At 34.6% G+C, this 22784-nt stretch overlaps 1 protein-coding gene across 6 annotated transcripts in view; it reads right to left on the reverse strand.

The window, feature by feature from the left end:
• ATP11A (ATPase phospholipid transporting 11A) overlaps nucleotides 1-22784 on the reverse strand; it is a 127660-nt gene that overhangs the window by 24073 nt on the left and 80803 nt on the right. For all 6 annotated transcript variants that reach the window (XM_040560342.1, XM_040560253.1, XM_040560434.1 and 3 more), the window contains 14 exons: nucleotides 20444-20572; nucleotides 19490-19593; nucleotides 15783-15833; nucleotides 13441-13505; nucleotides 11812-11893; nucleotides 10563-10713; nucleotides 9549-9746; nucleotides 7193-7366; nucleotides 5621-5784; nucleotides 5272-5343; nucleotides 4028-4101; nucleotides 3708-3811; nucleotides 2294-2475; nucleotides 1318-1569 (listed from right to left, as the gene is read on the reverse strand). In XM_040560342.1, the coding sequence (XP_040416276.1) occupies nucleotides 1318-1569; nucleotides 2294-2475; nucleotides 3708-3811; nucleotides 4028-4101; nucleotides 5272-5343; nucleotides 5621-5784; nucleotides 7193-7366; nucleotides 9549-9746; nucleotides 10563-10713; nucleotides 11812-11893; nucleotides 13441-13505; nucleotides 15783-15833; nucleotides 19490-19593; nucleotides 20444-20572 (1802 nt within the window). The remainder of the gene's footprint in view (nucleotides 1-1317; nucleotides 1570-2293; nucleotides 2476-3707; nucleotides 3812-4027; nucleotides 4102-5271; nucleotides 5344-5620; nucleotides 5785-7192; nucleotides 7367-9548; nucleotides 9747-10562; nucleotides 10714-11811; nucleotides 11894-13440; nucleotides 13506-15782; nucleotides 15834-19489; nucleotides 19594-20443; nucleotides 20573-22784) is intronic.

A 22784-nucleotide genomic window follows, 5' to 3' on the forward strand; every position in this document is an offset into this window, starting at 1 on the left:
AAATCTTGATATTAATATCTTTGCATATTTCCCAACTCTGCAGCCAAACACAAGAAATTCTGATGAGTCTTAATGTCTAGAAAATTGGTATTGCACAAGAAGGTAAGAAACATGTTTAAACATAAGCTGAAAGAACTGCGGAATGTAAGCTGAAAGTGGAACAGATGATACAGAGACAATTAGTAAGTTATTTTTTAAATATGAAGTTTAAGAGATATATTAAACTGAATATGCAAATATTATTGATTAGACCAATGAGATTTAAGTATAAGGAGAGCTAAGACAGATGCTCCAGCCCTGAGTTTCAAGCCATAAGGCTAAGAGTTTTACAATATCTCTCTTAAAGTATCACAAATACTTTTTGTATTCCTTGTTGTTCCTTTACTATAAATTTATTGTAAATGCATATAAAATGTACATACTAGCTGATTCCACATTAAAAAGAAACACAAAGCGAATACACATCATTACATCTGAAAGACCAACAACAACATCTTAAGATGATAAATATCTTTTTCAGTCTAATTCCTAGTTTTTTACAGGGTATAAAAAGAGCTTACCTAAAGGACTACGTAATGTGTGTCAGCTACTAAGCTTCAAGTAAGTAGCCTAACTTACTACCAGTATGAGGCATTCATATTATACCAGTGGTCTTGCTTTTTAATGCCATTTTTCTATCCTATTCCCTGTTATGTTTCAAGGAAATCATTTCTGCACACGATTCCTATCCTTCTTCTGACATTCAAAAAACACGTAAGTCAGTGTTTTCTGTATAATCTACCTTTCTATTTAGGGTACTTGAACTATTTTTATGCACACCAGAAGATGTGGTACTATGCTGTTGCCTGTCACCTGTCTGTAAATACATGATAATCTTCCCTAGAAATGGCACAGTAGAGAGACACAGCATAGCTCCCTTAGGACTTGGTCTTATCAAGAAAGTCGCGTCATATACTGACTCTGATTACAGAAATAAATCATGTCTGCTTCCCTTTTAGAAGCTTGAAACAGTATTTTACTTTACTATTGCTTTTGCCAAGAATCAGTATTGTTGAAGTGGAAAGATACATAATTAAAATCAGCTGTGACTTTTCTTTAACAGTTCAAGCAGTACGAGTAATGAGATGGAGAGACAACCACAACTGTAAAAATTTAAACCTATATGGAGCAAACTTATACATAATTGCCATATAATAATTCACACTATGATAACACAAACATTATATTGGTGGTCTTAAGTTATTCAGTCAATCGTTTAATTATTTATGAAATGCACAGAAGTCCATTCCTAGCTTGAAAATTCAACTTTTTCCTTACCCTGACAAACTATCCCTGGTTAGGCTGTCACTGTGTCTTAGGACGGTTCTGCTTAGATCAAAAAGCACATCGTGTAAACTCTGTTCCTCAATTTTCTTTGTCGTTAGCTCAAGTATTTGTGTGTTTCTCCGGAAGAGTTTGCAAGCATAGCAAGTAGCTGCAGCAGTCTCCATTTTGTCTCCCGTCAGAACCCAAACTTTAATTCCAGCTTTCTGGAGCGCTTCAATAGTGTCAGCAGCTTTTTCTTGTAGCCTGTGGAAGTCAATTGACAACAGACAATAGTTTGCTTTGAAATGAGAAATTCAGAGGTTCTTTTTGAAAGCTTTTCATAACCAAATAAAAAAATTCAATAAAATTAGTTCTAAGATTAGATCTAAGAATTTTCCCCAAGGTGTAAATCTAAAAATGCTTAGGGGAGTAGTACATTATGAATGATTTATTTTGACACTTTCAAAGTGCTCAAAGTTTCACCTTTCACTTATATAGCCTAAAGGACAAGATGCTTTATTCCCCAGATAAGTACTTCACTTAAAACATTTTTAGTGCTTTCAGCTAATGACATCAAATAATGAAGTACTGAAGAGTTATTAAAGTCACCTCCCAGTTTTAATACACAGTTTTTAAATTTAAGACATAACATAGATCCTTCCTTTATTTCCTCAATACCCATTTCATAGTTATTTCTTCCAAAACATTTCCCTACAGTTTGCTCAATAAGGTATAATGCATGTACATTGCTTGACTATACTGATTTTTGTACGTATTGTTATTAAATTACTGTTTTATAAAATTACCATGAGTAACTTAAGTAAACTAGAGATATGGAATTCATTCAAATAAATGGACTTATCTCTAATCCAGAAAAACAGTTACAAGAGAGCCATTAACTACTTCCACTAGCAGACATTTCCTTGTTTATAAACACTGGAGCAAATGTCCTAAACATCCCTAAGCACAGTCTAAGAAACATACTAACCGATCTTCAACAGCTGTAGCACCAAGTAAAATAAAATCTCTTTCTATCTTCTCATACGCTTCTGCCAATTTCTTTTCCCGGTCCTGGAGGGCCAACTTTGCATTTTGAAGCAGCTTCTGTGCATTGCTATATTCTTCGGCTGTGAGCTTTTTATATGCAACACACAGCGTTCGCAGTCCCTCCTAAAGAATGTAATCAAAAGAAACAATATGCAACCCATACAACTCTTCTTAGACTTCTTGCTGTTTACACTGTAATATTTGAAAAAATTGAATGATTTTACTGTTTACATGAAGAGCCCCACTGCTCATTTTTATAGTAAAGTGAATATAGTATAATATAGACTAGAAAATAGGGGTCAACTTGATTCTGTGCTGCCCTGGAAGCAGTTACAACCTGAGGGACAAACTTCAGTCCTCCAGAAGAGAAACAGATCAGCCACACAACTATATGCATGGGATTACCAGGGAAAAGAAGGTCACGCTAAAGCTTTCCTTCCCTATCTTTATAATTAGGCAGGATGAGTCAGAAGAAATAATAATGATATAAATAGTAGCTCTGTAGAGTCAGTCTGTTGATGCTGTGTTGCAGCAGATATAGGGACAAGGACAGAGACAACACATCACACTGAGTGTTCAAAGTGAAAATCCAACTGTGTCATTTCAATCAAGTGAAAACTAGAATTCAGTTGTGGGTGTTTCAGGCTGGATCAAACTTTTGATTTGGTGATGAATAAGAAAAGGAGTGCATAGACCACATAAGGGAAAAAAAAAAAAGCTGTTACAACACAGAAAGAATGTTTTTCTATCTCAAATATATTGCCTCTCACAACACCATTTACCTGGCGCTTTATCTTCATAAACATTATTCCAGTAGGTCTTTGTATAGTTACTTAGTACAAATGCAAGAAGAGCAAGAATTCAGAAAGTTTCAGGACTCTTGCTATTGATAAGGACAGATGCCAAATGTCTGACTGTATTTTCTCTCAGAAGTTTCTGTATGTAGAAGTAAGTCCTATACCCAATTATCTAGGATGAAGAAACAGCTGGATTTCTCTCGACAGACATTGGATCGATATGACGCATGAACACTTCTTTCAGTTTCATTTGCCTCCTTCACTTCCAATTACCTGACAACTGTTTTGTGTAGTAAAACCTACAACATACATCAATGAATACCTAATGCATTCCCATCTCACCAGAACTGCTACTTGGAAGATGAGATGGAGGAAAAATTCAGATCAGGGAGTAACACAAACTGCTAGGCATACAACCTGCGTGCTCGTTGGTATAGAATAATTTCTGTGCCTGGGAAGACAAATCTGTTACAGTATCAATCAGGAGGTCAGGACACTTAAAATCTTTGATATCACATGAACAACTCAGTAGAAGTTTAATACCCGCTGGAATCTTACCACTGCATTGCGTTCAACTCTGGATCGTATTTGGTCAATTTTGCCTTCTTTAACTCTAGGAAATATGGAAGAATCTGCTCCCTTACAAAACAGAAATATATCACCTAGAAGAGACAGCATGGAATTCAAAACAGTCAGATATATTTGTACCCAAATTAAGAAACCTTTCAAATAGGTTTCTTCCAACAGTTTTATAACATTTGCACACATGCTGATACCCATTCCCCTTTTTTAATGAAAGGCACACAGACCTGATAAACCTGAAATAAATTTAAGTGAAATAAAAACACCTAACAGGAAAGAGCATGTGGTAGTCCTACCTGTTGAAGATTTAACAATTACACTCATTCTCCGTCTCACAGAATCAAAACTCAAAACCTCTAATAATTCAAACCTGAAAAAGAAATAGAATATATTTTTTAAACAACTCTGTTTTTTTTTCAGATACCTAAACTGGGTATTAAAGCTTTAAGCATATGGAATAAAGTATGACTCCTAACATGAAAGGTTATATTGAATACTGTGGAACATGAAACCACTACAGAATAAAATAGCACATTACAAATAGCAAATGTAGAGGTGGGGGCTCATCTGCTAATTACTTGAAACAGAATCTGAATGCGTGATGTTCTGTGATGTTCTTCAACATCTAGTTCCTGAAAACAATCAATATAATTTATTTTAGCAGAAGACTAGAAACCTTGTTGTAGAGCACTATACTGCCTAAAGAGTAACTAAATCCTTGCCTATAATACCTAGGCATAGCCACAGGACATGAAATACAGAGATGTTTACACAGAAGTCTTTATTTAATATTCTTCAAATTCTGACTATTCCTAAATGTGCCAATGTAATTTCATGACTCCTCCTCAAGTGTCAACTGACAAGTTAATCAAATGAAAAAAAATACTTATTCTTGCCACTATTATAATTGGCATTGTTTTTCTGATTTGACTTGATCCCACGTTCCCTTGTTTTCTAGGAAGAAAAATGAACAGAAACTCCCGCTGTGCTGTTTTTATATCATTCATCAGTTTATATACATTAACCATTTACTCTCTCTCTCTCTCTTCTTTTGCCTAAGAGAACCCTGCTTTTTACAGCACAAACCTAAGTATCGTTATTCCTAATCTTTTCAAGATTCATTTCTATAGATATTTTGCTTATAAAATAGATCTGATCTGGCCTATGCCTACAGACTGTGATCCATTTTGGGCTCATACCATTTTATTAAAAAATTACTATTTACCATATAACAAAGGAAAAATACCCATAGTTTCTAAAGCTGTTGATCTATAACATTAGGTCAAGAACCACCATGTCACACTTTTGTTGTTATTTTAATTTTTCTTATTTCACATACTGTCAAACTAACAGACTTAAAAATATAAAACTACAGTGTATGTTTAAAATTATAAGTATTAGATCATTTATTTTTATACTAAAATGCACAATTTGTGACTTTTTTAATTTAAAATTAATGTATAGGGAAAGAATGATTTATTAAACATATCAATAAAACTTTCTTTCCTCAGTCTCATTTTGTCGTATTTTAAGCACTCACTTTTCTCTGTTATTTTCCCGATTTAAGATCTCCATGTAATTGTCCTTCAGGCTTAGATAGGTGTAACCAAGTCTGTAAAATGAAACACATATCAAGAGAATGAACACAATAAAAATATAATTATCCAGTTTAGCACGTCAGACAGATTTAAAGCTGAGCTTATCTTCAGAAAATAAACACAACTGTTTTTATTTGATTTATGAATATAATCATGACTGCATATTAAGAAAATCATCAGCTATAGATGATTTGGTGTTTGCTATTAGGATTTTTTTGCTAAGAACAACTTTGAACTTCAGTGATTAGATCTCCAGATTTAAAAAGTAACTATGCTTAATTACATACATACCTCTGTATTCCCTCAACTAAAGCAACTTCATCAGGTGATGATGATATATATATACGAGATCTTCTTGAGAGATGGTTTTTCTTCAATCCATCTACATTGTCATCATCTTTTACTTGAACAGTGTGGCAAAGACAAAGAGCTCGGAAAAATAGCTCCTCTCTCTCCTAATAAATAAAAGAAATTATTGTCATTATTTGTTATCACTTTCAAGTATTCCATAAAAGCTTTTTTTCTTTTGGAGGCTAGCAATATCAGTGATTATTACTGTTTATTATCACATACAGGCAGTATCATAGGTCACCTGCCCTTTAAGGGGAGCCAAGTCTGTCCCTGTGGTGTCACACAACTAGTTAATAGCTGCTAGTACTACTAACACTGCCATGCAAGTCAAGCTGCTGATGGCCCTGAAAAACCCAATGTGCATCTCTTGCCTCCTCTGAATTTATTCATGTGGTGAAAGTTTTTTTTTTTTTAATTTGTTTAAACTTTGACAACCTATATTAAATACTAGTCAAGGTACAATTCTAGGAGTCCTGAATCCAGACAGAGGGACACAGCATCTGCAGCACAAGTGTTAATAGTGTCTAGAGATTTCAATTTCTTGCGCAGCTTGAACACCTCTCAGATCTATATAAAATAAAAGGAGTTTGGACATTCTGGCAGCTGGAGCCAACAAATTCCATAACGTTTCAGACAGTTTGGCAATAGCAGCTTAGCCATTTCTTGTTTCTGGTTTGAGAGTCACACCAGAAAGAGATTTCTATTTCATGGATAAATGGCTGTGTTCTAACTGTATCTTTGTTTCTGAATCTTAATCTTCCATGCTGTTCAATACAAACTGTGTCTGTGCCATTTTAATTCGAAGACAAAAACACAGCTACTTTGGGACCGTGTTCAGATGGGTAAAAACCGTAAGGCTGTTGAATTTTAAGACACCTTATTTTGCCACAGTGAAGGTTATGGCTTAAGTATGATCTGAGACTGTGTTGACATATTTTAAAATATATAGTCCATTGGCTGTGGTTATCCTGACCATTGATACAATGCTCATCTGCTCACATGTGAATTCTCCTTAACCTTCACTTAATTTAATTTGCTTTACATTGCAAAAAAGCCAAAGCACATACATGCTGTGTGTAATACATTTCAGATGTGGCTATATTAATTCACTTTTACGAGTAAATGAGTTTGATTATAAACCATTCAATTACCGCATATTCACTCAGTGATGACTGGGCAAGTGTTTGCATTGAACATTCATTTTTCCCCTTTACGAGTTTCCTGCCTTGATTTCCTTATTGAAGCCAATGTAAAATGGAGAAAGTTCTGTGTTTCTTGCTTTTATTTAATTCAGTTTTACAGCTTCAGTAAGTTGGGAAACTTCCTATTAAGCATCTAAATCTTACTCTGAACTATGAAAGGAAAGCGTTCGTGTTGTCATACATTCCCTGCAGGTATATCCTTTGGTTACTGAAGTTCAAGAATGCTATATTTCTACAGTTCCCTTCATCAGCATAATTCAATTTTCATGTTTCACTGTAAAAAACAAGGACCTAGAAAGAGTCACCATACCTTTCCACTTCCTCCTGGAGAAGAATCTATCATATCAATGCCTGTACAATCATGGAGAATTTGGCCATTGCAGATAACATGTGGTATATAAACATGCCCCTCAATGCAACATTCTACAAATTCCATGTTGTTCTCCGTTAATGTTCCTGTTTTATCTGTGAAGACATACTCAATCTGCAAATGAACACAAATTAAAAACAGCAAGAATATGAACAGAGATCTTTCAAGGTATCTTAACATGAATGAAATTTTTACTGGGCTACACCCTCCTTTAAAGATCTTTATGCAAGCTATTTCAGAAAAGGAAGATAAAAATTTATTTTGGAAGTCATCTTCCATGGAAATGGGGGCTCTAAAAGATTTTATCATACAAGAGTACTAGTAAAGCTCTCCTAGCAGACAACACTTAAAAATAACGTTTAACATACTTTCACTCTTCTCTCAAGCTCCTTTTTGGTTTTTAATGTCTTGCTTACTGCAAAACAGATACTCAGAGAAACAAAATGAATAAAAACGTCATTTGGCAGGGATGATTACTTAATGTACATGCCTGGATTTGCACCAGTTCCTTTCAGAACAGTCTTCAGGCTACTGTCAGAGTTTCCCACTACAATTACTCTAGTGTAAATGAACACCAAGTAATTATCACATATAGTCATATAGATGTGCATTGTTACTGTCTTGAAAGCATTCTTTCTGTCTCAATACTGAATTTTTGATTCACTTTATCTTTTACAGTGAGCCATAGCATTCAAGGCTAACAACAGCAAAAACAAAACTGAAAAGTGACCTCACCAGAGCTGTACAAAGGGGAAGGATCCACCTTCCTCCACCTGCTGGCAACACTCCTAAGGTAGACCAGGGGGCTACTGGCTGTCTTTGCCACAAGGGTACACTGCTGGCTCATGTTCAGCTTGGCGTCCCCCAGAATCCCCAGGGCCTTTTCTGCAAAGATGCTTTCCCCTGGGTGGGTCCCATTGTGTCCCATCAACCAGATCATTAATGAAGACGTTAAGCAGGACAGGACCCAGTACTGACCACTGGAGCACTGCACTAGTTACTGGCCTCCAGCTAAACTTCATGCCACTGATGACCATCCTCTAAGCCATTGATGTTCAGCCAATTTTCAATCCATATCGCTGTCTGCTCATCCAGACTGCACATCAAGAACTTGTCTGTGAAGATTTTATGGGAGGCAGTGTTGACAGTGTCTGCCCATAATAATGAAATGCTTGCACCACCTTTTATCCAAATAAATATAAATGTTCTCTAAAAGATTAATAACTAGTTCAGCTGTACAAAAATAAAGTAATACATCCTCTTAGGTATTTTAAATATTTTAAAATATTTTAAAAGGAGAATGCCAGTCAATTATTTGACTGGATGAAACTGGTGTCTGGATATTTGGTGTTAGTCTAGCCAGACAAAAAAGGTGTCTTTTCATCTCCTTTTACTTTAAGGAATTTAGATGCTTATATAATCTCCCTCTATAGTCAACGGAGAGAAATCATTACCTTCATGAAGTGTTTATCCTTTACTAATACAGTTAACCATGATAGACAGAGCTAATTATCTAGTGTAGCTACTTACAACAACTATATAGGTATCTATAATATAGACGCCTTCTTGTATCTATATTGCAGGCACCTATGCCAGGTTAAGAGGGGTGTGTGTACTGGTGAACCTATTCAGTGAATGTGGAAAATTCCCAGACAGCTTAGATTATATGTCTACTTTCTGGATAACTTAAGTTTGGTGAGATGATCCAGCCTAAGTTCTCAGAATCTGCAAATGGTTCAGAGGATATATAAATTTGCTCCTGCTTGAATATACAATAATAATATTATTTGCCAAAGATCTAATAAGAGAGCATTTGTGTAGGAAAAATTAATACAGAACTAATTTTCTAGATTAGCTACAATATATAAAATATGTTATGAAATCCTAAAATGAATTTCAACAATGGAAACACCAATGTAATGAGTAATGTAGTACTTCTAACTGATGGAAGGGACTAAAGTTGCTTTAAGTGAGGTGATTCTGGGAAGTACTCATTAAAATCAAATTTAGATGTTTTGTATGTTTCAACACTTAGCACATCAGGTCACAGGTGTTTTCAGATGTTCTAAGTTTTAATTTGCCTTCAACTGACATAGCCAAGAAATCAGAATTTTTGATTCTGAAAATCAGAAGATATCAAATTTGATTTTTAAATTAATCACCACTAAAGAAAATTTAAATCTGCAAAAATATATAGTTGCAATGAATTTTTAAATAAAAAAAAAAATACTATACATCAGGAAAGTTTATTTTATGGTAGAAATAGTTGAAAAACGTATCATTTGATGAAATTTACCTGTCCCAACTCTTCATTGAGATCAGATGTATTTACCAGTGGTCCTTCACCTGTGTCTTCATCAAACATCTCCTCATCCCATGTAAGGAAATAAGAACCAAGAAATTTTTGCATTTCCACAGTGACATACATGGATACAGGAATAATGTAGTTGAAAAGAACCATGAACGCAAGGAAGTCTGTAAATGCCTGAAGAAACTGCCAAAGAAACAAGACAAAAAAACTAATTTGTCATGTACCATCAAAAACTGGAAGGTGACTACTTAGATTTGCAAATTATTTTTTCTAATAGTTTTCAAACAGTAAGCAACACCACTCACATCTCACAGTTCAGCACAGAATGCAAACTTTCATGATTTATATCACAACTATTTGGGCATAAAGAAATATCTTTTTAATTTTGTATTTTTCTTTACAAACATACAGTTAGAGAATACAGTTACACATTATTGCTGCAAAGTTCTAGAGCAACTAATGAGAGTCACTACATATGAATGGTGAACAACTACATGAACAAGGACACTGGACACTGGGAACTGTGCTGGTCTCTAGTGCTCATAACGGTTACAGGACTATACGAAACTGAGAGGTATTATGACAGACATTCCTACAGTAGATTCTTTTGATCAAATGTCTGTTATATAATTGCCACTAGTTGGGTGATTCCTTTCAGTCCTATGTTTCTTTGCAAGAGTTGAGCTCTTTTGTTATTGATATAACTCACATCAATAGCAGGAATCTCCAAAAACAAACAAACAGAAAAAAAAACATATTTGCATAGGAGTTTTTATACTAAAACAAAGACCTTGTAATTCTTAATCAGTCTTCAGTTAAATTCAGATATACAACTTATGTGCAAAAATTCATATATAGGCTTTCCAGAAATATACCATCACCACTGCTGGAAAAAGTAACAATTCATGACCAGTAAACAAGCAGGCTGTATATACTTTTCAGTAGGATTCTTATAAATGTAGGGTTTAGTGAAACTTTTTTGGTATTTTATTTCCATACCACATTCCTTTTCCTTTCTGGCTCTGTTTTCCAATTATACCATGGCTCATCACGATAGTCTTGACTCTCCCAGACATGCTTCAGGACAGTATTTATTAGTGCTTTACTGATGAGAATACAGAGGTATACAATAAGGAATACATTCATTGATCTAAAAGAAAATCAAGTAAAAATTAAAATGACAATTCCATCAGTGTACAAAATACAGAGACTATTAAAAAATATACTTGTTCTTCAGCCTAACTTTTGCTGCAAATCTAACAATGGTATGATGTTAATAACTTCTCTACAGTGTTTTCCTAATGGAGAAAATCATTATCAAGGACCATTTTCTATTTAAAATGTTAACTGCTATAATTATATAAGAATACTTGCAAAAGTACTTTTATAGAAATAAAGTCCATCTAGAACATTTTGCAATGTAGCTGCAATGGCTCAACTGTTACTGTTTCTAGACAGATATAAAAAAGAAAGAGCAAGAACACTGCATTTAAAATTATGTTAACATTAATGCTGGTCATGAACTAAAAGCTATTGGTTATATACCAGTAACGACAGAAACAGACACATCATCACTCAGTCACTATATAAGAGAAGGGTTGTCAGCTGGTCAGTACATATTGCCTAAGTCAATGACATCCTTTTTTTCCACAAAGTTAGACACCTTACTCAGATGTGATGACTTCAAATAGTAGAGCAGGACTAGAATCTAATCCTCTCTACTTATTAAAGCAAAAAACAAACAAACGGATGAGGGAATTTATGATTTTAGATAAAACAATGAAAACTTGCCACAGATAGGCTTCGTGTTATTGCAGTTGGTCCAAACTGAAAGGAGTTATTTCTACTGAATTCAATTTAATTGTAACGTAAAGTAATGTTAGGATACCGAAGAACACAACTGTGGAAAAATGTCAGTAGGTATACTCTAACCAGTGAAAGAAAAGTCCACTGGAACACCAAACATTCATATCTTAAAAAAGTAAGCACTGCATTAAGGTGGTTTCTTTTTAACATATAATAATAATAAAGTATGGAGAACCTCATCTGGAGTTATATGACTCATTTTATAAATCAAAAATGAAGCACAAAAAAATGAAAATTTTAAGTCCTTTTACCTCTTTTTTTTTTTTTTTTTTTTTACTTTAAACCAATAAATCACATACTTTGAGCAAAATAAAATATCCCCTTTTATTCACTATTCAAACATGCAGTTTTCTACCCCCAAAAGAAATATCGAAATTTTTACTTTTCTACAGCAGATCGTTTCTGTGATTTTGACTGGTAATTTAACGCCATCTTAGTTTCCATGCCAGTGTAAATAGCAACACCTGAAATTAGACAATTTGTTTTAATAAAGATAGCACAGTACAATAACTTACTTTAATAACAATACAACTCACTAGATTATTATACCCTGTCATTTCTCTAAGTTTCTATGGTCTGAAGAAAAAGGGTACAGATTGGGATAATACTCAAACACTAAAAATGGCTTAATATTTTGGTTCTTCAGGGGAAATTTTAAGAATGGCAATTTACATGCCATTCCAGAGCCACAGTCTCCAATTCCTAACATGTTCTCTGCTATGAACGGAAGCCAAAACAAAGCTGTATTTTGAATAAATCATCTTGTGTTTTTAAGTTGTTTCTTTTTTTGGCTTTAATTTTAGAATCTAAATTATATGTTGTAAAAGAAAATTCAGCAAGGGCTAAACTACAGGATGCATCCAAGAAGAATAAGAGAAGGCTACTGATTTAGCTTTCCTCAGGAAAATCTAATACTTTATGAAAAGAGTGATCTTCTGATATTACTGAATTCCTGCTAATAATTCAGATTGAGAGACTAACTCTCAGAAGATTAAAAACAACTACAAAAAGCTGTAAATAAGAAAATGGATTTTAAGCGCATATTAAATCAGCACCCCTGCACACTGATAAAAGTAATATAGTTTAGGATACAGATCATACTGGGGTAATGGCAAACACTGCATGCATTACACAGACCAGAAACAGCCACTTACACATCTCTGCCTGATACACAATTTAACTGAGATCTTAAAATCATGCTCTGAAGTTTACAGAAATGCTACAGATTAATTGTATTAGTTATCTATTTCAGATACCAATTAAAAGCAAAGAGGGAAGTTTAAATTAACGTATACTTTTAATGCTTTTTTTTTTTTTGAGAAAAAGTTTTAAGATTTTGATGTTTCAGGCTGAGTACTTCATTGCTATTTATGATCTCCTTTTGTGGAGTATGGAAGTTGTACACGACAGAGGATGATTTGCACCCTTGTCCCTTTCATTACCAGCAAAGAGTTGTTTGTAACACTGCAACTACCCCTACCACTAGGTTTGCTTAAAGAACGTCAAAAACATGTATTTCATATTGTGCTTCCTATTTCTACTAATGTATTAAAACACTTCCATGGAATGAAGACAGATCACACAAACAAAATACAGCGACTAGTGGAAAGTCTAATTTTGAGTCAGGAACTGTTTAGGTGGATTTTTTTTTTCATCAGCCATATTTATGGGTATCTGTCTGTTTTGACAAGTGAGCAAAACAGATTTAACATTTTTTATCAAGCTTATTACCTTGTTTGGAACAGCATTTATTCACAATGCTTGCTCAAAACCCAAGTATTTACAGGAAGAATTCAAGTTGTCTTTACCCCTCCCCAAAATCTCTATAGTCATTGAACATCATTAATACTAACTTTATTGCAATTCTAGAAACAGTACACCTTACTGCAAAGTTGTAAATCAAGTGATTCAACAGAAATCATATTCTTGGTAGCAACTCTAGAATTGTAACTTTGTTTGATGTCTGCTTATTACTTCAGCATTCATTGAAACAATCAACACAAATATTTACCAAAGATTTTTTCGGTATTCTTTAAAGTGGCTCCTCTAAGGAGCAGATTTTCGGATCCTAATGGCCTGCAAAAGACAAACATTACAAAATATAAGTATTTAGAAAGAGACAGCAGGCCTTAATGGAAGCCATCTAAGACAGGAAAGTAGTATTACTCAATTAATTTTATGTTGTGTGAAAAAATTAATAGGTGGTACTTAAAGCATTTAAGTGAATATTAAAAAATACAGATACCTACGATTAAGCTAATAACCTCACAGTCCAAGTCCAGCATTAGCAATTTCATTTTGAAACATGTTGAGAAAACAGTAACTTTCATTTTAACCATGTATGTAGATACCTAAATAAAGATTCATCATCCTAATTGTAAGTTACTTACTTTAAAAAACACTAATTCATGTCTTTTTTAGGCTTGTATAAACTATAGTTTTGTTCATGTTAGAGTTACTTATTAAGTACAATACGTTCTGCCCTTTCATTTCAAGTATAAATGGTATAGAAGGTATTGCTTGAAATTTACTGTATACTCTTCATAGCATAAAGATGAATATAGGTAAAATAATTTATTGAGAAGTAGGAATTACTGTAAGGATCCCCATGCAGTTTAAAATAGCATTTTGGAGCATATGTAATACAATCCATCATAGGAGTGCAAAAACAAGGACTACTTTACAGACAGACAACATGCAGAATTGCACAGATGACATTTTAAACTACTGCCAGACTATTTATATAGCAATGGAAAAATAAAAACAATAAAAAAAAATAAACTCAGTATTTTTGGATGTTATTCAAAGTGTTCAAAAATAATAAAAAAAAATAAAAAATCAGGGAACTCTAAAACCAAAACCCCAGGGCTGTACCTCTGATGTTCTGATGTAAAACCTGCTACTATTTCCATTTAAACCAGTGGTGTGATGTTATGTGAATGATTTGGTAATAAGATGTTGTATCCTGATATAGTAAAAAATGCCAACAGTTCTACTAATAGCACTGTCCAAGGAATACAAGCCTTAACACCACAAATTTTCTTCTTGGTCACAGTGTTGGACACAGACCAGGCTATTGCTGTTTTGATTAAAAAGGAAAGTGCTCTTTAGAAAGAAGAAGGAAAAAAAAAGGCAGCTTTCACAGCAGACTGTAGCAATCTACTATTAAATGACGTATCACTCAACATGGAAAGGACAGGAGGATCCTCAGGAAAGGATACCTCCTGCCTGGAACAGCTCATGAGGCCAGGGCTCTGCCTGACCTGCTTATCTGAGAGACCCCCAAGCAAGAACACAGCCCAGAACAGCTGAGAGGGACATGATCTGCTCTGGATGGTGACAAGAGACTTTCACTGCTTTGCAGTGCAGTCATAGATACGTTTCCTTTGGGATCACTGACATGCTCAGCAGCCAAATTTTCCCTCCTCTTTGCTTACTGAGATAGAAAATCACCTATCTACAGACACACTGAGCTTACGAAAACACTTAGCCAGAATGAATTAACTTCCCACATGCTGGGGCCTTGGATATAATCCAAGTGAGACAACTTTCCCTCCTATTGCTTTGCTTCTTTGTGGCAAGGACCTGAACAAAAATCAGGTACACAAAGTCTTTTCCTTGCTAGTACACAGAAGATCTTATACAGAAGAGACATGAAGACTCATGACACTTTTGTACTGCTTTATTTTTATTCTCCATTTGCCAGACAAATAATGTCCTGGGCTACACTGACTGCTCCATGAGGAGAATCTACCTCACTCACTTCAGGATGAAACTTATTTGCGCACGAAGCAGAACCTTCTAGGTGCCAGACCCAGGATAACAAATCATCGTTTCCTGTACCACATATAAATTCCATTTCCTTAGATGCTGCCTTCTCGAACACACACAACGTTTAAGACTTCTTAGACAAATGTACAAATACAAATCCACCCCTCAGTAAAACTAAACATAACGTTTGGTATGTTCAATCTCCCCGAAGAAGACGAGGAAGAAGAGGAAAAAGAGAAGGAATAAAAGGAAGAAGGAGAAGGAGGAGGAGAAGAAGAGGAAGAAGAAGAGAAACACAAACACAAAGACCCCCTGCTAATGCAACAATATTATCAAAGTACTGTCAAAATACTCTCAACATCATTTACAAGCTAAATACATACCAAATAAAAGCTTAAGGTAAAAGATGAAATATTTATGATATACACAAGTACAGTCTATAGACTTTTAAGATAAAAATACTTTATATCAAAAGACAAGACAGCACAATGTTGGTAAAAACAAAAGTAATTCTCATTATTGATATCCTAACAATCAATCCTAACAGTGATTACATGTGGGGAAACTCTGTATTTTCCTTACCTTGCAGTAGGCTCATTACTATCATGGTAAATATTTATTCGACCAACAAATCTGCAAGGGAAATATACAAGTAGTTTTATACCAGTACTAATTTGCGTATTGCTATGTATATCTCTCTCAATATTTCAATTTTTTTAATGTACAAGGACAGGTAATTCTCCTTATATACAGATCTATATACACCACACACATATAAAAACAAAGCAAATTACTCTCACTTTTTAAATCTTTAAAACGTATCCTTGAGAATAGATTATTTTATTGAAAGCATGTATTAAAGTGAGCCAACAGCTTTCAATTGAACGTTCTCTGATTATCCAGGAAATAAACGAGCTCATAGATATACGTATAGATAGAAAAATAAACAGAACAGAATGTCAGTGTAAAGTCTGTATAAAAAAAGCTATGAAAGAGTATAAAATTATGAATAAATCATCTAATTAGACCTATTAGCAAGAATTAACAAGAAAATATTATTGAAACTATCTAAGGTAAGTAACAACATAATTACTATCCTTTACAAATCTTAAAACCTACACCTGGGTTAAAACCAAAACAAAACGGAACAAAACAAAATAAATCAACAGCATAAAGCCAATGGGCAATTTTCCACCTAAATATTTCTAAGTACATTTTATCTGTATGTGGTGGATAGACCCCGGACTAAGCACTGACTGACTGCTTGCTCATTACCAGCAGCACAGGAGAGAAAACTGGAAGAGCAAAAGCAAGATATCAACAATTTACTAAGTGAAGGGGAAAAAAAAAAGCAAAGGCAAACGCTCACCAACCCCCATAAATAAACATCTCCAAGCAACACAGACCACCCCCTGCCTGCTGTTATATTGCTGAGCTTGACATTAATATGGCACTGAGTATCCCTCTGGTCAGTTCAGGTCGTCTGTCCTGCCTGCTCCCAGCCTCCTGCACAACCCCAGCCTACTTGCTGGTGGCGCAGAGTGAGAAACAAAGAAAGCGGGAGAAATGGTTGGTAAAGACCATGCTGTTACGTGTCAAATTCCAGGCCACCACTGATACCCAGTGCTGGACAACTACATTGCCCCTGCAGTCAGCCTGAATTTGGCCAGTTAAAATGCTCAAACATCCCACCCTCATGGCAGGCAGTTAAAAGGCACTCCCAAGCAGGCCCTACAGCCCTGCAAGGAAGAAGTTTAAAAGGTTTTCTTCCTCCTGTATTCCAACAATGGCTGCTGGAATAGTTAGAGAGCTCTCGAAATGCCAGGCAACTGTTCATCAGCCAGCTAAGTGTTCTCTAAAGTTATTGTAAGCATCAGGTTTCTCTGGGTTTTCACCTACGAATACCAGCTGAGGTGGCCTAGAGCAGTGGTCTCCACACCTAACAGATCGTGCACCCCTATCAGTAAAAATTTTTGAGCGTGCACCCCCACTATATTTCCTTATAAACTATACACATGTACTAGTGTATTAGTACATTGTGTACATGATAAAACACACAAAAGTAGAACTTAAAAAAGGATGAGATAAAAATGAAATAAACAGTATTTTAAAGATTATCTTATAAATTGTACAGAAACCTTTTTTTGCTAAAATTTATTAGTAGTAATTTTCCTAGTGAGACCTGCATGATTTAATATACTTTATTTCTGAAAATTTTGGTTTAACACTTTGTGATTATTAAGGATTTTTTCTTGTAACCTTGAGTAGAATTAAGCACACAGTTGTTCTAAAATATAGAATGATTTAATGAACAATGCATTGGACAGAGCCCTACCACCATAAGCAGATCTACAAGGAGTCTGCAAAGATTCAACATGATCTGATTCCCTATATACATTTGTGTCAGCACCAGTCACAGGAGGGTTGGCATCAGGCACCCTAACTCAGTGGTAAAGCATCATTTTTACTTTTAAGGGACACGTTAAGTATGCTTATTTTTTCTACTGAGAGACCCTTTTCTTCACAGATAAGGTTAGCAAATTCAGAACACTTGCCCCTTTGTAATAGAAAAATGCATAACATCTCTAAGTGTGACAACTCTGTTAAGCGCTTTGCCAAAAGGTAATCACTCTACTTCTGTGTGGTACAAAAGATTTTCATGGTCACTCCCACCCCAGCTCATAACAAAGTATTGTAAAGATTCTATTTAAAGGTGTTGTTTTTATAAAATTAACCAAATTGATGATATCCTGTAGCACTTTGTGCAATTCTGGGTCCAACCTCCTGACTGCAATAGCTTGTTTGTGACTGATGCAGTGAATGAATTTCACAGGTGGTGCCAGCTCTGTAACCTTACTCTGGGATCCTTTTTTGTATCAGCAGAAGTATCTGCTCCACTAGTAGTTATACTTGCACATTTTCTCTATAAGACATTGTTTTTATTAAAAAGTCATTTGTTGTTCAGAACATATCTTCTCTAGTGTATCTTTATTATAGTAACTCACAAAAAAAAGTAGTTCTTTATGTATTCCATTATTGAAACAGAATCTGGAAATACCTTAAGCTACAAAATATTAGAAACATCTGTACTTTCAGCCATCTGTACAGCAATATCCCACACTGCATAATTTATTCTAATTCTTTAGCTCTTTAGCAATGTTTCCTATGCACCTTCCAACAGTATTTGCTGGCAAAGGAATGTATTTCATTTTGTTGCCATATTGTTTTCTCTATTATTTCAGCCATCTTTCCTGCGTCAGGAAGAACAAGTGTTTCCCCAATGATATGTGGCTTTTCATCTTTCACTATTCAGTATGAAAGTTCAAGAGAGTCTTCTAAAGATTTATTATTAAGTTTACTGAAATTTTCTAAAGCACTTTGTAAAGTATTGAGTATCGCATGACTTTAAACATCACTGAAAAAAAATGTGGAGGTTTGTCTTCATGTTCTGGATGCTTAGATTTTAATTGTCTTGATAATTGTGATGGTTTCATACAATCATTATGTCAAAACACAACATGCATGTAGGGTGGTGTTCATTGTTAACAATAGCAGATATAAATCAATCTTTCAAATAGTATTCACAATTCACAGTTGTGAATAGAATACACAATTTTGAATTTGTTTGGCCAACTGCTAATGAAGAGCTCGTAGTAAGAGTAGAAGTGTTTGCTCTACCATTTTCTTGTTCTCTTGTGCTTGTGTTATTAGTATTAGCTTCAATCTGCAGTTTCTTTGCAGGAATCTTTTTAAGGCACTTGTCCACATTGTGAGGGTTAGTTTAGTTAGAACTAGACAATATAATCTGTAAAACCACTTAACCAGGCATGCACAAACCACCATGCTTCGCAACACACTGAAAGTGAACAAACGAGTTTGGGTGCCTGTCAACCTCTCCACATCATGGAACACCTACTCTTGCCCTAGAACCCTCAAACCGTGGACCCTCTGACATACAGACTGAATGAGGGTGTCAGTATCAATACATACATTAAATATAAGTATTAAATACTTGATTTCTTTCTTATTTTTTTAGATTAAAAAATAAATTAGGTAGAAGTTCTGAAATTTCCTTTGTGCACCCCAATGAATCGTCTTGCATGCTCCCTGGGGTTGCTTTGGAGACCACTGCTCTAGAGGAGACCACTGAACTACCTGAACGGATGGTGACTAAATGGATTTCAAGCTCACTCTGGGGCTCCCTCTAACCATGCAGATGCAGAAAGGATCTTTTAATGATGATACTGGTAGGGTACCTTAAATGAAAGAGGTAAGAATTATTTTCTTACTTATAAAGGTCAGGCTGAGGTTGTTCACATTCAATGGTAGCATGTAATGCATCAATTTCTTGTTCACTGTGAAATGCCTTTGTATCTTGAACGGCATAGTGAGTCTGGAATGAATAAAAAGGTGTAAATAAGAACAAAAAGAATAAGGACAGATATACAAAATATTAATATGCAGATAGTTCAGTGTGAAACAGACTTACTAGCTTTCACATAAGAGCTAATATTTCAAATGAGATGCACCTTTAAATGTTCCTTATTGGGAAACTTTCTACATTATATGCAGGTACCTTGCAATATACTTACAAGTCAGGTAAACATGAAATTTAAGTACAAAAATATTTGTGAATTATCTCTGTAATCTGCATGCCTATACTGAACACAGACAAGACTGCAAATAAATATCACAGAATGTCTTGGGTTGGAAGGGACTTTAATGATCATCCAGTTCCAACCCCCTGCCACAGGCAGGGATGCCTCCCACTAGACCAGGTTGCTCAAATCCCCATCCAACCTGTCCTTGAACAACTTCAAGGGATGGGGCATCCACAACTTCTGTGGAAAACCTGTTCCTGTGCCTCACCAACTCTCAGAGTAAATTTTTTTTTTCCTTATAGCTAATCTAAACCTCCCCTCTTTTATTTTAAAACTGTTCCCCTTGTCATATCACTATCTGCCAGTGTAAAAAGTTGCTCTCCATATTTTTTTATGTCCCCTTTAAGTACTGAAAGGATGTTTTGAATCTTTTCATAAAATAATGTAACATAAAATACATAATTTTTTACATAAAATAATGTAATTTTTGAGAAAAATTTAGTCAACTGTCAGAAAATTATACAAGTCAATGTATCTGCTCACAAATATATGCATTTAAGTTACATTATGTTCTGTGTTAAAAAAAAAAAAAAGCAAAATGTAAACTTTGTGTTAAAAAGAAAATATAGAACATTTTATTACCTTATGACTGGATTCACCATCCAAACTAGCTGTTGTAACAAAACACGTTCCATCTCCTCTACTACTGGATAGAAATATTAAGTCACATGGGAATGTTTCATCTTCTTTTACCATCACAATATCTCCAACCTAGGGGAAAAAACATTTATCAATCCTGTGTCACCCCAAATTTCAGATTTCGAAACCTATTCAAAAAATCAAATTTTTAAAAATTCACTGATTTTCTTTACACCAGGATGTTGCCACAAGAGTAAAGAACTACAGAAATATCTCTGAAAAAACAAATTACACCTTGTGAAATGAATCAGGCTTGTACTACCCTTCCTCTCAGGATCTCAAGCCATTTTGCAAGTACTGTCTTTTTCAGCTTTGTAACATTATTTCAGAAATGGAAGATACTATCCTTGCTTTAAGAATAAATACAACAAACCATCTATTCAAAAATAGCTGGAGATGTGGGCTACTCTCATTGGCTCGAGCATAAGCATCTCAGAATGTTATAATTAGAGACAGTTGAAAAAACTAAGAATTCCAAGTCTGCCAATGAAAACAGGATAGATTTTCAGCAGAATTTGTCACTAGAAGTCCATCCTATTCTTTATCCATTTAAAGGTGCACAAATTAATTCTCATTAATGCAAACATAGATAGCATGTTACAGTCTGTTAAACAGTGTCATGGAACAGCCAACCAACTATAAATTCAAAAGATAACTGTAAAACATCCTTTTGAGAAAAACAGCCTTCAATAAATTTTTGGAGCTCATCTTTTACGAAGGACTATAAAAAAAATGTACAAATGATAAAGATATAGTATATGTTTTAAGAATATCAGTTTCAATTAAAAGACAGTAATTTTTGGAATTTTTCATGTAACTCAACATTTGCTAGATATACCTTTATGTCATAATTCATTATCATAAGATTCAGCTTAATCATTATCCTCACGATACAGCTGAATTCTAACAGCCCTAGCAGTCTGGGAGAGTTCAGTTAATTCTAGTTAAGCAAAATTGTTTGAAAGCAATCAGCAATAGCAACAGGGAAAAATAAAATTATGACAGCATTGATACAATTTACTAAAATGTACTGAAAAGCTAAAATGATGATGAAAGATTTAACTTCTTGTAGATAAGCATAAGGTTTAATTAAAGACATGCTATGACAATTGCATACTTCATGTCTAGGAAAAAAGCTATACTTTAACGAAAAAAAAGGAAGTCTTCAGCTGTTCAAATATAGGAAGACATTAATTCCTTCATATACTTCCCTTTGATTAAATGATTTTTCACGTTTCAATCTGCAGACCCAGGGAAATGAGGATACATAATGAGGTAGTGAAGTGGTAGGTTTCTAACCAGAGGCAGTGAATTTCTTGGCTGGGGCCAGCTTGAACAATATGGAGCCTTCATCCTGAAGAGTAGTGGAGCCTGGCTGACTACTGCATAAGTTGCCTTACTCTCCTAAGTTGTGTCTCTGAGAGAACTTGCCTTTTTGCCACAAAATCATTAGTTATTAAAAACAGTAACATGGTAAATTATAATAAAGCACTCAAAATGAGAACTTATCAAAAGCAGATAAAACACCGTTAGGGCATTATCTTGAATAAACTGTTAAAAGACAGAGAATCCACCTACTAGAACAAATTGTAAGAAATTGTAATTAGTTTGATTTTGCTAGCCCTCTTTACCACTGAAAATATTCATTTAATTGTCAGCTAGCTAAAACACTGACATTACTGCAAATTTAACCACCTCTAAAGACTGTACCTGGAGGTTTTCAGGTTGCGACTGAAAATACACATCGGAAAATGAATTTTCAGATACAACTCAAAGACAGGAGTCCTCTTAGTTTTGATTTTCACACATCATAATGCTGAATGATCCTTATTATTTACTAATCAATCTATCAAGCTATGGCATACAAATCAGTCTGCAAACCAGGAGCAATCTATAATATAACAACCTATTAAAACATAAATTAATAACCTAAACAATTTGCAGTAGAAAAAAAGGCAGGAATCAGGAAAAAAAAAACAGTAAACGAAATACTAACAAAAAGGTATCCTCTTAAAATATAAAAGGTGCTTTTTTGACAACATTTGCTAATGTGTCAGTTAAAAAGAAACCTCATATTTCAGCATTTTTTTTTTAACTTCATGTAATCAAGTGTCCACAGGCTTTAGGGGCTGAAGGATCTGCCTTTATATGATCTAGTCTGTTTTCTTGCATAATACAGGTCAGAGAACTTTGCCCTGTTACCCATAAACAGATACCCTCTCTACACAAGTATTTCCTATGCCTGCCTCAGCTATCCTTTAGTTCCTTGAAATACAATCTCCGA

The sequence above is a fragment of the Cygnus olor genome, chromosome 1, assembly GCF_009769625.2.
Source record: "Cygnus olor isolate bCygOlo1 chromosome 1, bCygOlo1.pri.v2, whole genome shotgun sequence".
NCBI classification, from domain to species: Eukaryota; Metazoa; Chordata; class Aves; order Anseriformes; family Anatidae; genus Cygnus; species Cygnus olor.